Source organism: Chlorocebus sabaeus, chromosome 10 (assembly GCF_047675955.1).
Source record: "Chlorocebus sabaeus isolate Y175 chromosome 10, mChlSab1.0.hap1, whole genome shotgun sequence".
In the NCBI taxonomy this organism is placed as follows: domain Eukaryota; kingdom Metazoa; phylum Chordata; class Mammalia; order Primates; family Cercopithecidae; genus Chlorocebus; species Chlorocebus sabaeus.
In genome coordinates this window covers 87,615,570-87,628,438 of record NC_132913.1, presented here as the reverse complement: position 1 = coordinate 87,628,438, position 12,869 = coordinate 87,615,570, and the positions used below count along the sequence as shown (strand labels likewise).

Below are 12,869 nucleotides of genomic sequence, written 5' to 3'. Positions count from 1 at the left end.
AATGTTACATTGTGTGTAATTTCTAACACAGAACTGAATTTACATTGGGAAGACCATATCTGAAGAACATATACCAGCCTCCAGACTCATCTTTGTTCAATGCAAGTCACGCAATTGCGTATCAGGGGAAACATGGGTCCCTTTCAGCAGTTACATTTTTAAAAGAGCTCCTGCATGAGCACTTGCTTTATAAGATATTAGAATGGAAGGTATTTGTGGTGCAAGTTTATCCATGCCTACAAGAAGGATGGTCTCAGAGGGGCAGAGAAAGGAGATGTAATTCCATTTAAATATTCAAGACCTTTGATTACATAGGAGGAATCACATCTGCCTTTCCATCTATGTGGGTCACAGAAAAAAAAAATGCAATTTCATGTGCATCTCTCTTCACTAAGCAGCATCTTTTGGAAAGTTCTGTCACTCTAGCACTTTTCTGTATATGCAAAATATGTTGAATCATTTGTGCAAAAGAAATCACTTTACCTCTTTTCTTTGCCAACTCATCTGGCTTTATTTCAAGATGAGCTGCAGGGGTATTGGACTTAACAGGAGATGTTTTTGCCTTAGGCTTGCTTGGGTTACAAGGCTGCTCAGCTGACCACTGTAGGCCATCTGACCTCTCTGTTGTTCCATGTATAGGTTTGGGGTTCCCATCTAAGGATAGTTTCTGTTGCAGTAGTCTGTTGCCTTCTGTAAGAAAACACCAAATAATGACTGTGAAGTGATAAACTAAAAACACTGATGATAAAGTGATGGAGGATGCCAAGATTTTTGTTTTTGTTTACAAGTTGGCAATAATGCCTTTCATTGCAAACAGTCAAGAAACTGTTTTAAAAGGATCCCCAGAAGATTAGAGGGTGTACTAGAAGAGCCTTGTATTTTGAGTAGGAAGACTTGGGCATGTTTTGGCTCTGGTAATTACTTGTAGAGTGACCATGGGCATCTCTGAGCCCTAGTTTCCTCATCCATAACCATCCAGGAAGGTTACTAAGAGGGCTGTAGAAGATGAGTAGTGCCTTTTCCCCCCTGCTATTCCAGTAAAGGCTTATGAGTCTTTAAGTACAATTTCATATTGAGGCTATAAAAATGTAGCCCTCCTATCTCCAAGTGCTACATTAATGTCTTGTGATATTTTATTCGGAATTAATGAAGGCAGAAGAGTGATTGGAGATAGAGCAAAAATGAAGTGACAACAGATACTATAATCATTGCATCTAATTTATGGAGGGCTTAAATCAGAAAACGTCATCATAATATCTCAACTATATTTAAAATCTAGGGAGTCAGATTCTCTCTGGAGATGTAATAGATGTGGCAATAAATTAGCAGGATGTTGCTTTCGGCATCTTTTAAAGGTAGGCTCCTATTTAGTTATTGCTGGAGTGAATTAAATGGCACGTTAGTGGCCTGAAAAGGAAATGTATCACCCTTAACATCTTGCTTACTACCAGAGAAAGTTTTGGGTGTGAGAAAAGGGAAGCCAGTGTGCTTTTGAAGGCCAGGTTCTTGTAGAAAGCTTGATGAGTGCAGTTTGGATCTGGGAAAACCAAGTTCTGGTATTCCTTATGTCCTGGATGACCTTGTGGGAATGTCTTCACTTGTCTGGCTGACTGGCTTGCACTCAAACAGAACACAGTCATCTTTGTAATGCCCAGCCTTTTCAGATAGTCACCCTTGCGCTGCTACTCTCTACTCCCATGGTGCTTTGCTTTACTTAAAACCATGGTACCATGGTTTTATGTTTTAACACAAGGCTTCCGTATCTGCCCCCCACCCCTGCCTTGCAGGGGCTGCAACCTTTCCAAGGGCCAACACTGAGTCCAGTTCTGTTTTGAAGCCCTGGTACTTGTGTCTGGCTCAATGGCTTTCTGTAGAATTATGATTGAATTAAAGTACATTCGAAACAATTTCATAGAAAAAAGTAAAATACAATGAAAATCTTACCTGACACAGTCACAGAGACTACACTTGAAAAAATACAAAGGAATATGATCTAGGTCCTAGTCAATTTGATTTTAGACATTAGTCCATTCATGATCAATATAATTAGACTTCAGTTGAATCCATCATTCATAACTTATGTATCAAGAAAGCACAACATACTTTTTATGAGCTGAATGAATACCCTTAAAAGTTTACTCACAGTACACAAAATGTTCAGCAAAGGTAGTAAACAAAGTATATAAGTACTGAAAACAGCATTTCCTCCAGTAATAAAACAGATTCAAATGGTAGTATGTAATTTTATCCTTAGTTATATTAAAGTAGAACTTCACTATAAGGCACTGGCTGTCAAACTTCAGTGTGAAATGAGTTTCCTTTGGTACATATTACACATGCAAGTTCCCAAACACCATTTCTAGAGATTCCAGTTCAGTCGTGGGCCCAGGCTTCTCCTCCCCAGGTGATTCTGTTAGAGTGGAGATGGGTGGTACTAGCCACCCTGAGAAACCCTACTGTAAAAGATAAAAGACTAATTTTATGTTGAGTCTATAAACATTTGTGTTAAAACAATGATATGTCCAAACTGGTTCCAAGTTACTACCTCTCTAAATCCCAGTTGAGAGGCAGTCTTGATGAGATACTATAAATTGAGAATTCTGGGATAGGCTGTTTTTGCACTGCTGTAAGGGAATACTTGAGCCTGGGTAATTTTTAAAGAAAAAGAGGTTTATTTGGTTCATGATTCTGTACGCTGTACAAGAAGCATGATGCCAACATCTGCTCAGCTTCTGGTGAGGGCCTAAGGAAGCTCACAATCATGGCAGAAGATGACTGGGAGCCAGCATATTACATGGTGAGAATGGGAGCAAAAGAGTGAGGGGAGAGGTGCTACATACTTTTAAACAACCAGATCTCACATGAAGTAACTGAGCAAGAACTCGCTTATCACCAAGGGGATGCTGTTAAACCATTCATGAGGCATCTGCCCCCATGATCCAATCACCTCCCACTGGGCCTTACCTCTGACATTAGGAATCGCATTTCAACATGAGATCTGGAGGGGACAAACATTCAAACCATATCAAATTTAAAACACAGATCTTTGTGTATAGTGTCGTAAAGAGATCATATTCCTGAAAATAAGCGGATTTATACTCTAACTTAATGGAAACAATGACCCTAGAGCAGAGGGAAAAAATTATTGTAATGAAATGCAAAAGAATTTTAAATGGAAGCCAAGCATACAAATGAGCATGGGCTCATTAACCTAGAGCTGAAAACATTTTGTTTGTGTATCAGAGAACTGATATGTGGTCTACTGGTTCAACATTCCCCAAACAAATATCAATTGAGAAATGTGAGTAGAGATATTTTTTTAGATCCTGAAAAGCTGTCTCATTGCTAGTGGAATCATTGAACATTAAAATCTTCAAGACCACTTGTACATATTTGCATATATGTATGACATGCATGTATGTCTTGTTCATCATTACTGTATGTGTTTGATATCTTGTAGATACATAATAAATACTGAATGAATGAATCAGCATTACTTCAGTACAGACTTGTCTTCAAATATAGTAAAACTCTGGGACTCTTGCAGATGAAAACTGGTGGAGGATTATAGAGCTTTAACAGAAAGTCACTGTATCTAGTGACTTTCCTCTAACATTATAGTGAGAAATACCATCAGTTCTCCATCTATCTGGAGTCCACTTGTAAACTTCAACAGGTTGTAGGCTCAATGGAGGCTGATTCACACATAAGCCTCAGTGTCCAGTAAGGTAGCTACTGGCACATGTGGCTGTTGAACACTGGAAATGTGGCTTGTCCAAATTGAGATGTGCTGTAAGTGTAACATACATGCTGAAATTTGAAGATTTAGTACAAAATAAAAAATTTAAAATATTTCTTTAATAATTTAAAAAATACTGACATGTAGAAATGATATTTTTGATACATTAAGTTAAATAAAATATATTACCCAATTTAATTCACCTGTTTACACTTTTTAAATGTGGCTACTAGAAAATATAAAATTATATACATAGTATGCGTTAAATTTCTATTGGATAACACTAATAGGACACACAAGGAGTGTGAGAGTGTTGCTCTTCAGTGTGTAATCACTACTAATTTATATTTTAGAAAAGGATATTTGTTTTAACGAAGACTTAAAATATCCTCTGCAATTTCTATATGAGAAAAGTGGTGACAGGGTGATGTATGTCTTGTTCATCATTACTGTATGTGCTTGGTATCTCGCAGACACATAATAAATACTGAATGAATGAATCAGTGTTACTTTAGTGCTATGCATGCCTACGGCCCTTCCAGTTGTAGGGAGCCTAGTCTGATGAGTCTCTGGCTGTGTCTTTATCTAATATTCATCAAATACTTGAAGCACAGTAGCTGTATCATGGAAAGAAAAGTTATCTCTGGAAACATCCCATCTGCCTAGATTTCAATACAAATTGTATACATTTTAATTTAATCCTTGTCCATGTATCTAAAAATGGCTCCTAGAAGTTTGTGTCTTTGAATTTAATGATTACTTGAGCCTTCCTTTTATTAAAAACACCAAATCCCAATTTTGTATATATACACAAATGGTATATAATGTCCTGAGTATCACATTGGTTTCTGATTCAAGGATTCAACAGTCACATATGGAGAGCACACAATGTATCAGCTCTGGTTTATTTATAGGCAATAAATGAGAAACAGACTGACCTTAATAACTAGTATGTAAAATGTGAAAAAATAATATAATAGGATAGCAGAGTAAATCTTAATTGACCTTTCCCATTGAATTGTCTTGGTACCTTTGTTAAAAATTAATTGACTATATGCGTGACTATTTCTGGACTGTATTCCATTCCACAGACCTAGCTGCCAGTTCTCACACCACCATCACACTGTCCTGGTTACTATAACTATTAATACACAATGAGTCTTAATATCAGGTACTATATGTCCAGCTTTGCTCTTCTTTTTCAAGACTGTTTTGACTATCTTAGGTCCTTCGCATTTTAATATACATTTAAGAATCAATTTGCCTATTTCAACAAAAAATATGATGAGATTTTCATTGGTCTTGTGTTGAATCTATAAAGCAATTTGGGGGTAAGTGGTATCTTAACAATACTGAGTCTTTTAACCCTCAACATGACATACTATGCCATTTATTTAGATTCTAAGTTTGCTTCAGCATCATTTTATAGTTCTTAGAGTCTTGTGCATCTACAGTCAAATTTATTCCTAGGTATTTTTTAGACTTTTTATGTTATTGTTTATAGTATTTTTAAAAACTTCAGTTCCAAAATGTTGGTTGCTAGAGTTCAGGAATACAAATGCTTCTTACTATATTGAACTTGTATCTAGCAACCTGGCTCATTTCCTTATTAGTTCTGGCAGCTTTATTTATTTATTTTTTGATAGGTTTCTCAAGATTTTCTTTCTACAAACACAATGATGACAGTGGTGATGAAGTCTAACTTCTTCTTTTCCAATCATTCCTTACCTTATTTCCTTGTCTTATTAATCCTAACTACAAAGCAGAATGAGCATCCCTGCATTATTCTGGATCTCAGGGAAACTGCATGCAGTATTTTGTCAGGTATCACACAGCTGTAGAGTTTCCATATATTTATTAGACTCTAGAAGTTCTCTTGTATTCCTTCTTTGCTGAAAGTTTTTATTTTGTCAAGTGAATTTATTTTATACACTGAGATGATCATATTATTGTTCTCTTTTATTAATAATATTATGTTGATTGTTTTTTAATGTTAAATCAATGTTGAGTTCCTGACATTAACCACACCCACTTGGTCATGGTGTATTATCCTTTTATATATTGTTTACTTCACTTGTTAATGTTTTGTTGAGGATTTTTGCTTCTTTATTCATTAACAATATTCTGTAATTTTCTTTTCTCGTAATGACTTTGTCAGGTTTTGGTATGAGTTATGCTGGCCTCATAAAATGAGTTGGGAAGTATTCCTTCTTTCTATTTTCTGAAACTGTTTAAGATTTCAGTCATATTTATTCCTCAAATGCTCATGGAAATTCACTAATGAAGTCATCTGGGCCTGGCAATTTTAATTATGAATTTCCTTGGTAAGTATAGTGTTATTCAGATTTTCTATTTCTTCTTGTGTGTTTTGGTAGGGTGTGTTTTTTAAGAATTTGTCCATTTCATTTAAGTTGTTGGATTGGCATAAAGTTGTTTATAATATCCTGTTGTTAGCTTTTAAATGAATGAATTTAATTTTATTCCTGATATTGGAAATTGGTTTATTATATTTTCATTATGATTCAGTTCAAAATTTTTCTCACATCTCTTGTGAAATTTTCTTTTTGACTAACAGATTGTTTAGAAGCTTAATTTTTAAACGTTCAGAGATTTTCTAGTTATCTTATTGCTATTGTTAATTCAATTATGTGTTCAGACACCACACTCTTAAGATGGTACTTTAAAATATGAAACTTATTTTATGGTCCAGCAACTGGCCTTTTTAAAAGTAAATGCCATATTCTCTTGAAATTGTTGGGTGTGTTGTCCTATAGATATCAATTTGTTCAAGTTGTTTGATAGTATTGTTCAAATCGTCTATGTTCTTACTAATTTTTAATCTATATGTTCTATCAGGTATTAATAATATATTAAGATCTACAATTGCTGTGGATTTGGATTTGTCACTTTCTTTAGTTCTATATATTGCTGCTTCATGGATCTGGAATCATGAGATGCACATATATTTAGAGGTGTTACGTCTTTTTGATCAATCAAACAACATATTACTATGAAATGAACCTTGGATATGAGGCTTGTTGTTTTTCATCAAATTTGGATAAACTGTGTCCATCATTTCTTCATGGCTTCCTCCTTTTCTCCCTGCCAAATTTCCTCTTTGCTCTTCTTCTGAAACTCCAATTACACCTTCGTGAGACTGCCTGATACTGTGCCTTAAGTCACTGAGGCTCTGGCTTTGTTTGTTTTATTCTTTTACTTTTTTTTCTCTCTGTTCTTCAGTTTGCATAGTTTCTTTTGACTTGTCTTTAAGTTCACTCATCCTTTCTTCATTGTTTGAACTGTTGCTAAGCACATCTGATGACTTAAATCTTCTTTCTCTTCATCCATCATATCCATCGTTTCTTTCTGTAAAATTCTCAACATATTTTTAATTAGCAATCCTTGTCTGCTAATTCCAACTTCTGTGTTGTCAATGGGTCTGTTTCTAATAACTAACCTTTCTCTTCATTATAGGTCATATTTTCCCGCTCCTTCCCATGTCTAGCAATTTTTAAAATTGGACACTGACCATTTTGGATGACACACTGAGAAACTCTAGATCTTCTTCTTTTCCTTTAAAGGGTTTCGACTTTTGTTTTAACAAGTGATTAATATACTTGCAGATCACTGTCCACTCTCTTCCTCCCTTGTTGCCTTGAGGATAAATGTTATGTAGCTAAAAGTACAAGTTGGGGGATGGAACAGATGGTAAGGGGATAGTGGGCTGTTCCTTAAAATACTTTCATTTAATTCCTCTGCTTTATACTCCTCTTCTTGAGTGTGCCTTCCATCCCATGTGCTGACTCTGAACCCAGGGCTCCCCCAGTTTCTGCAGGGCAATCATCTTCCTCCCCACCAAAGCTCCTCCCTCTGTATTCTATGCTGCATCTGATTCATCAATAAAGCCCCTTCCATCTACTTCCCTTCTTGTAGAAATGCATACCCTTTTTTCATTTTCTTCAGTAATGTGGATTTCTACATTTAAAAATTTATTTACTACAATTTAAGGGAATTTGTTACGAAGACAACACAAATTCATACCTTTCTTTCTCTTGTTCTTGATATGCTTTATCAAATTATTTTTCAGTCAAGTTGTACCATTTACTCTCAGCTGCAGTGCCTGCAATTGTTCTCACATTTAACTCTTGCCAGTAGTGAAAACTATCAACTTACTGGTTACTAAATCTTAGTATCAACTTACATACTTTACTTGTCCTTAATTTGATTTATTTTATACAATAAATGAACTGTGCTGGTTGTTTTTGTTAGCAGTGCCAAAGAAAACAAACCCTCCTCTTGGGGGAAATATATAAACTTGGATTCAAAAGTTTTCATTATGTATGTACAGCCATGTATGTATTCAAATTTGAAAGTTTCTGAAAATATATATTTTTTTCTCTTTAGTTTTTACTTTTTAGTGAAAGCTTGATGTACTTATAAGTAGACTGAAGAAAGAATTCAAAACTAACTTTAAGAATTCAAACCTGGCCGGGCGCGGTGGCTCACGCCTGTAATCCCAGAACTTTGGGAGGCCGAGGTGGGCGGATCACGAGGTCAGGAGATCGAGACCATCCTGGCTAACACGGTGAAACCCCGTCTCTACTAAAAATACAAAAAACTAGCCAGGCGTGGTGGCAAGCGCCTGTAGTCCCAGCTACTCAGGAGGCTGAGGCAGGAGAATGGCGTGAACCTGGGAGGCGGAGCTTGCAGTGAGCTGAGATCGCGCCACTGCACTCCAGCTTGGGCAACAGAGTGAGACTCCCTCTCAAAAAAAAATAGAAAAGAATTCAAACCTAACTGAAAGGAATGTATTAAACATAGAATAGTTCTAAAATAATTATTTTAACCCTTTGAGTTAAGATGGTTTCATTGTCTCCTATACACAGGTAATTGCAACAAAGCACATCATCTGATCTTGAGTAAGTATTGTAAAGTAGTTCTATTTGGAAAAAATTGATAAAGAAACCAAGCATAACTTTGTTGTTGTAAAATTATGTCTAAAATTGCTAATGTCTATGTTACTTCAAGCATGCTACCATTCTTGAAAAAGTACTTATGTGAATGTGATGGTGTTTTATGATACTTGATACTTGATAATGCAATTGGTAGTTCTTTGGTAATTGATCTTTGTGTTCTTAAATATTTACAAAAGAAGAAATATAAATGGAAAATAAACTTCTTAAAAAGTTCCATCCCCCTACCAATCAGTTTTAAAAGTAAAAACAATGAGATCACTACAACCTTTCTGGACGGTAATATACTAATAACTTAAACACTATTCATACTCTTTGAAGCCAGTAATTCTACTTCTAAGAATATATGCTAAGGAAATAATCATGGTTGTTCACACAAATCTATATACAAGAGATATTCACTATAATATTGTTTATAAAATCAAACAATGGAGGCCGGGTGTGATGGCTCATGCCTGTAATCCCAGCACTTTGGGAGGCCAAGGCAGGCAGATCACCTGAGGTCAGGAGTTCGAGAACAGCCTGGCCAAAATGGTGAAACTCCATCTCTACTAAAAATACAAAAATTGGCTGGAAGTGGTGGCAGGTGCCTGTAATCCTAGCTACTTGGGAAGCTGAGGCATGAGAATCACTTGAACCTGGGAGGCAGAGGTTGTAGTGAGCTAAGATCATGTCACTGCACTCCAGCCTGAGTGACAGAGAGAGACTCTGTCTCAAAAAAAAAAAAAAAAAAAAAAGGAACAATTCACACGGACAACAGTTTGGGAACAATGAAAAGAAATATGGCACATTCATAAAAATACAATGCAGATATTTAAATCATGTTTTTAAATAACATTTAATGATATGAAGTAACGTTGATAATCTCATGTTAAGTAAAAAACAAAATACAAAGGTTCACAAGCCATTTAATATCATTTTTTAAAAAAATCTACCTATCTGTGCATTTAAAACATTCTGAAATAAAATTTAACAGTGGTTGTTTCTGGGAGGTAGGATTGTTTCCTTTTTTCCTTTTTTCCCCCTCAAATCTTACTGAATTTTCAAATTTCCTTAATTAGTATAAAGTCTTTTTAAACCCATAAACACAAAATGCATGATTATCTTTAAAAAGCAACATAGCAACTTACAAAAATTTAATTATCTTTAAAAAGCAACATAGCAACTTACAAAAATTTAATTAACCTATACTTCTCCATGTATTTTATCATTAATAATTCAATAGAGATCATGAGAAAGGATTGTGTGAGTGCCCATCTTTGTTCCAGGTCCCAGAAATACAATGGTAATGAAAGACAGATGTGGTCTCTGTCTTCACAGAACTTGCAGTTTAATAGGAAGATGTATAAATCAAACCACCATACAAACAAATGAAAAATTGCAACTGTGTGTTAGGAAAGAAAAGCATATAGTGTTCTGAAATCTGTAACTGGCGTATTTGACCGGGGGATATCAAGAAAGAATTCCCCAAGGAAAACACCTAAGCTGAGATCTGAATGATCTCATCTGAAATCACATGAAATAATTAGTTGAAAAGGGTGGGAAATTGTATTGCAAGCAGTGACTACACTTGTAGGGGAGAAAGCATTGTGTACCAGTTATCAAGTTACAGTGTCTCTTGGCTCCAGATCTACTCTTCTTGCCCTACTTTGTGATGCTGGAGCTGGACCCTGTAAGCAATTCTCTTTTGCCAGCTAGTAGAATGTTAACTTTGATGTCAGCAGATGGCAATAAAGTGACCCTGCAAGGCTATAAGAACAGGAGTATACCTCTCTTCGGGGTTCTGGACCTCTATTATTATTAATTATTAGTATTCACAGGAATCCAGCAGCCAAGCAGAGGAGCTCCAACCTACATCCTCATGCCATGTTCCTTTCCCCATCTCTTGCCACCGTCAGTGGCTTTGAGCAGCTCCAATCCATCTACACCCTCTAGCAATGGCAGCCTCTTAACAGAAGAACTCAGTCCATGCCCTTTGACAAGTTTTTTCACCACCACAAGGCTACACGTTCCTCTGGTAGCCATACACTTTCTTTAATCAGATCAGAATCTCAGTCTTGGCTTGGGGGCCTCCCCTAGTCCTTAGTTCCTTTATTGTCTGATTTTCTTCAGTATAGATAGAGTAATTGCTCTCATGCTAAATGTAGATACCTTATGGTCCTCATTTATCCCTTCCAGTAGTTAGTAACCTCCTACTGTTTTAATTAACAATGCTTTACATTACATTTCTCCTATTCAAATAACCAGCATGGTTCCTATATCCTGACTTGATCTTGACTGATACACATGGCCAATATGAGGGCCCAAACAGAGATCTATGAGGTCCCGAACAGAGACCAGCATGGCTAAGGTAGAGAGAGAGCAAGAAGGAATGTGCCATGCAAGGAGGGTGGAGTGGGACACAGGGGCCAGACTATGCTGGACTTGCAGGACAGGGTAAGTCTTCTTGTCTTTATTGTAAGAGGTCAGATTTGTGTTTTGAAAAGATTGCAGGATAGAGAATGATTTACAAAGGAACAAAGGTAAGTGCTAGGAGATTAATGAGTGGACTATTGCTGCAGGGCAGGCAAGTGAGGATGTTAGTTTTGGTAGGAAGGCAGGGGAAGAGACTGAGCTATGAATGAATTCTAGAAATACATGGAAATGAAAACCAACAGGGAATGGGGATAGACTGGAAATGGGGAGTGAGAAAGAGGGAGATGTCATGACTGATGACTAGATTTCTACTTTGCATAATTGGATAGATGGTGCATTAGGATCAGGAACACTAAAAGAGAGCCATGACTGGGAAGGGAGATGATGAGTTTGTTTTGAGCATGTTGTTGAAATGCTTTGAAATATCAAAGTGGAAAAGCAAAAGAAGAGTCTGGAGTTCAGTGTAGCCGGAACTAGGAAGATGAATTTGTGAGCCATCTTACATAATTAAAGCTAGAGTATGGCTGAAATAATCTAAGGAGAGTGTGTAGCTTTATATGATGAAGGACTTGAGATCAAACAAGCCCTGGGGAGCTTCAGCAATTTAACAGCCAGGTAAAGAAGAATTACCTCCAAAGGGAACAGAGAGGAAGCAGTAAAGACAGAGGGACACAATCAGGAGAGTGTCATGTCATAGAAACCACAGGGAAAGGATAGAGTTGTTAAGGATAGAGTGGTCAACAATGCTGAATACTGCTAAAAGGAAAAAGTAAAGATGAAAAAACAATGGCTAGATTCAATAACATGGAGGCCATTGCTAAACTTACCTAAAACAGCTTACCTAGAGCAGTTTATTTGGAGAGATGGGGCTGAAAACCATAACAATGAGGTGACGAGTGAGAGGGAGGTAAAGAGTGGAGACAGGGAGTAAAGGTAACTCTCTGAAGATGTTACAGAATAATGGTCTAGTGATGAAGCCTCAAGAAAACTCCATTTTTTTTTTTTTTTTTTTTTTGAGACACGGTCTTGCTCTGTCACCTAGGCTGGAGTGCTGTGGTGTGATCATGATTCACTGTAGCCTCAACCCCCAGCTCAAGTGATCCTCCCACCTTAGCCTCCCTAGCAGCTGGGACTACAGGCATTTGCTAACATGCTCAGCTAATTTTTCTATTTTTTGTAGAGATGGGGTTTGCCATGTTGCCCAGGCTAAGAAAACCATTCTCCCATAATTATTATATACTGTGATTTGCAAGTTTCATCATTCTTCTATCTTTACATGACAGGGTAATTAACAAAAATTTGGGGAAACAATAACTTTGGAACAGAGACCAAAATAGACAGGTTTGTGCAGCAGACACAATGTCAGTTCTGCCTTCTCATAGTGTCTTTATCAAATACAGATAGACTTTATTATTTCATTCAAATCCTATGAAGCTTGATCAGCTCAGAGGGCATAAAGGTGGTAACTTTTCGATTGGAATAACATATTTAGTTTTATTTACATTCACTGTCTTTACAAGATCTCATATGTCATTAATACCTCAATAGGTTTAATGTATATGTATATTATTATATATAATAATATATACATAAATATGAAAAGGTAATAAAGTCAATGGACTAATTTGTCAATGACACAAGGTAGGCTAGTTAACTTGATTTTTTCTACTGTCTCATTTCTCTGCAAAACAGGTTTAATTCTTATTGCATTAAAAAAACTTTTCTTAATTTTTAATTTTTGT

General features: G+C 36.3%; 1 protein-coding gene across 9 annotated transcripts in view; it reads right to left on the bottom strand.

The window, feature by feature from the left end:
- The window catches only part of SPATS2L (spermatogenesis associated serine rich 2 like), a 171,939-nt gene that overhangs the window by 38,895 nt on the left and 120,175 nt on the right, over positions 1-12,869 (bottom strand). For 6 of the 9 annotated variants that reach the window (XM_007965779.3, XM_007965777.3, XM_073019899.1 and 3 more), the window contains one exon: positions 484-690. The exons of the other annotated variants lie outside the window; for them this stretch is intronic. In XM_007965779.3, the coding sequence (XP_007963970.1) occupies positions 484-690 (207 nt within the window). The remainder of the gene's footprint in view (positions 1-483; positions 691-12,869) is intronic. 9 annotated transcript variants of the gene reach the window in all.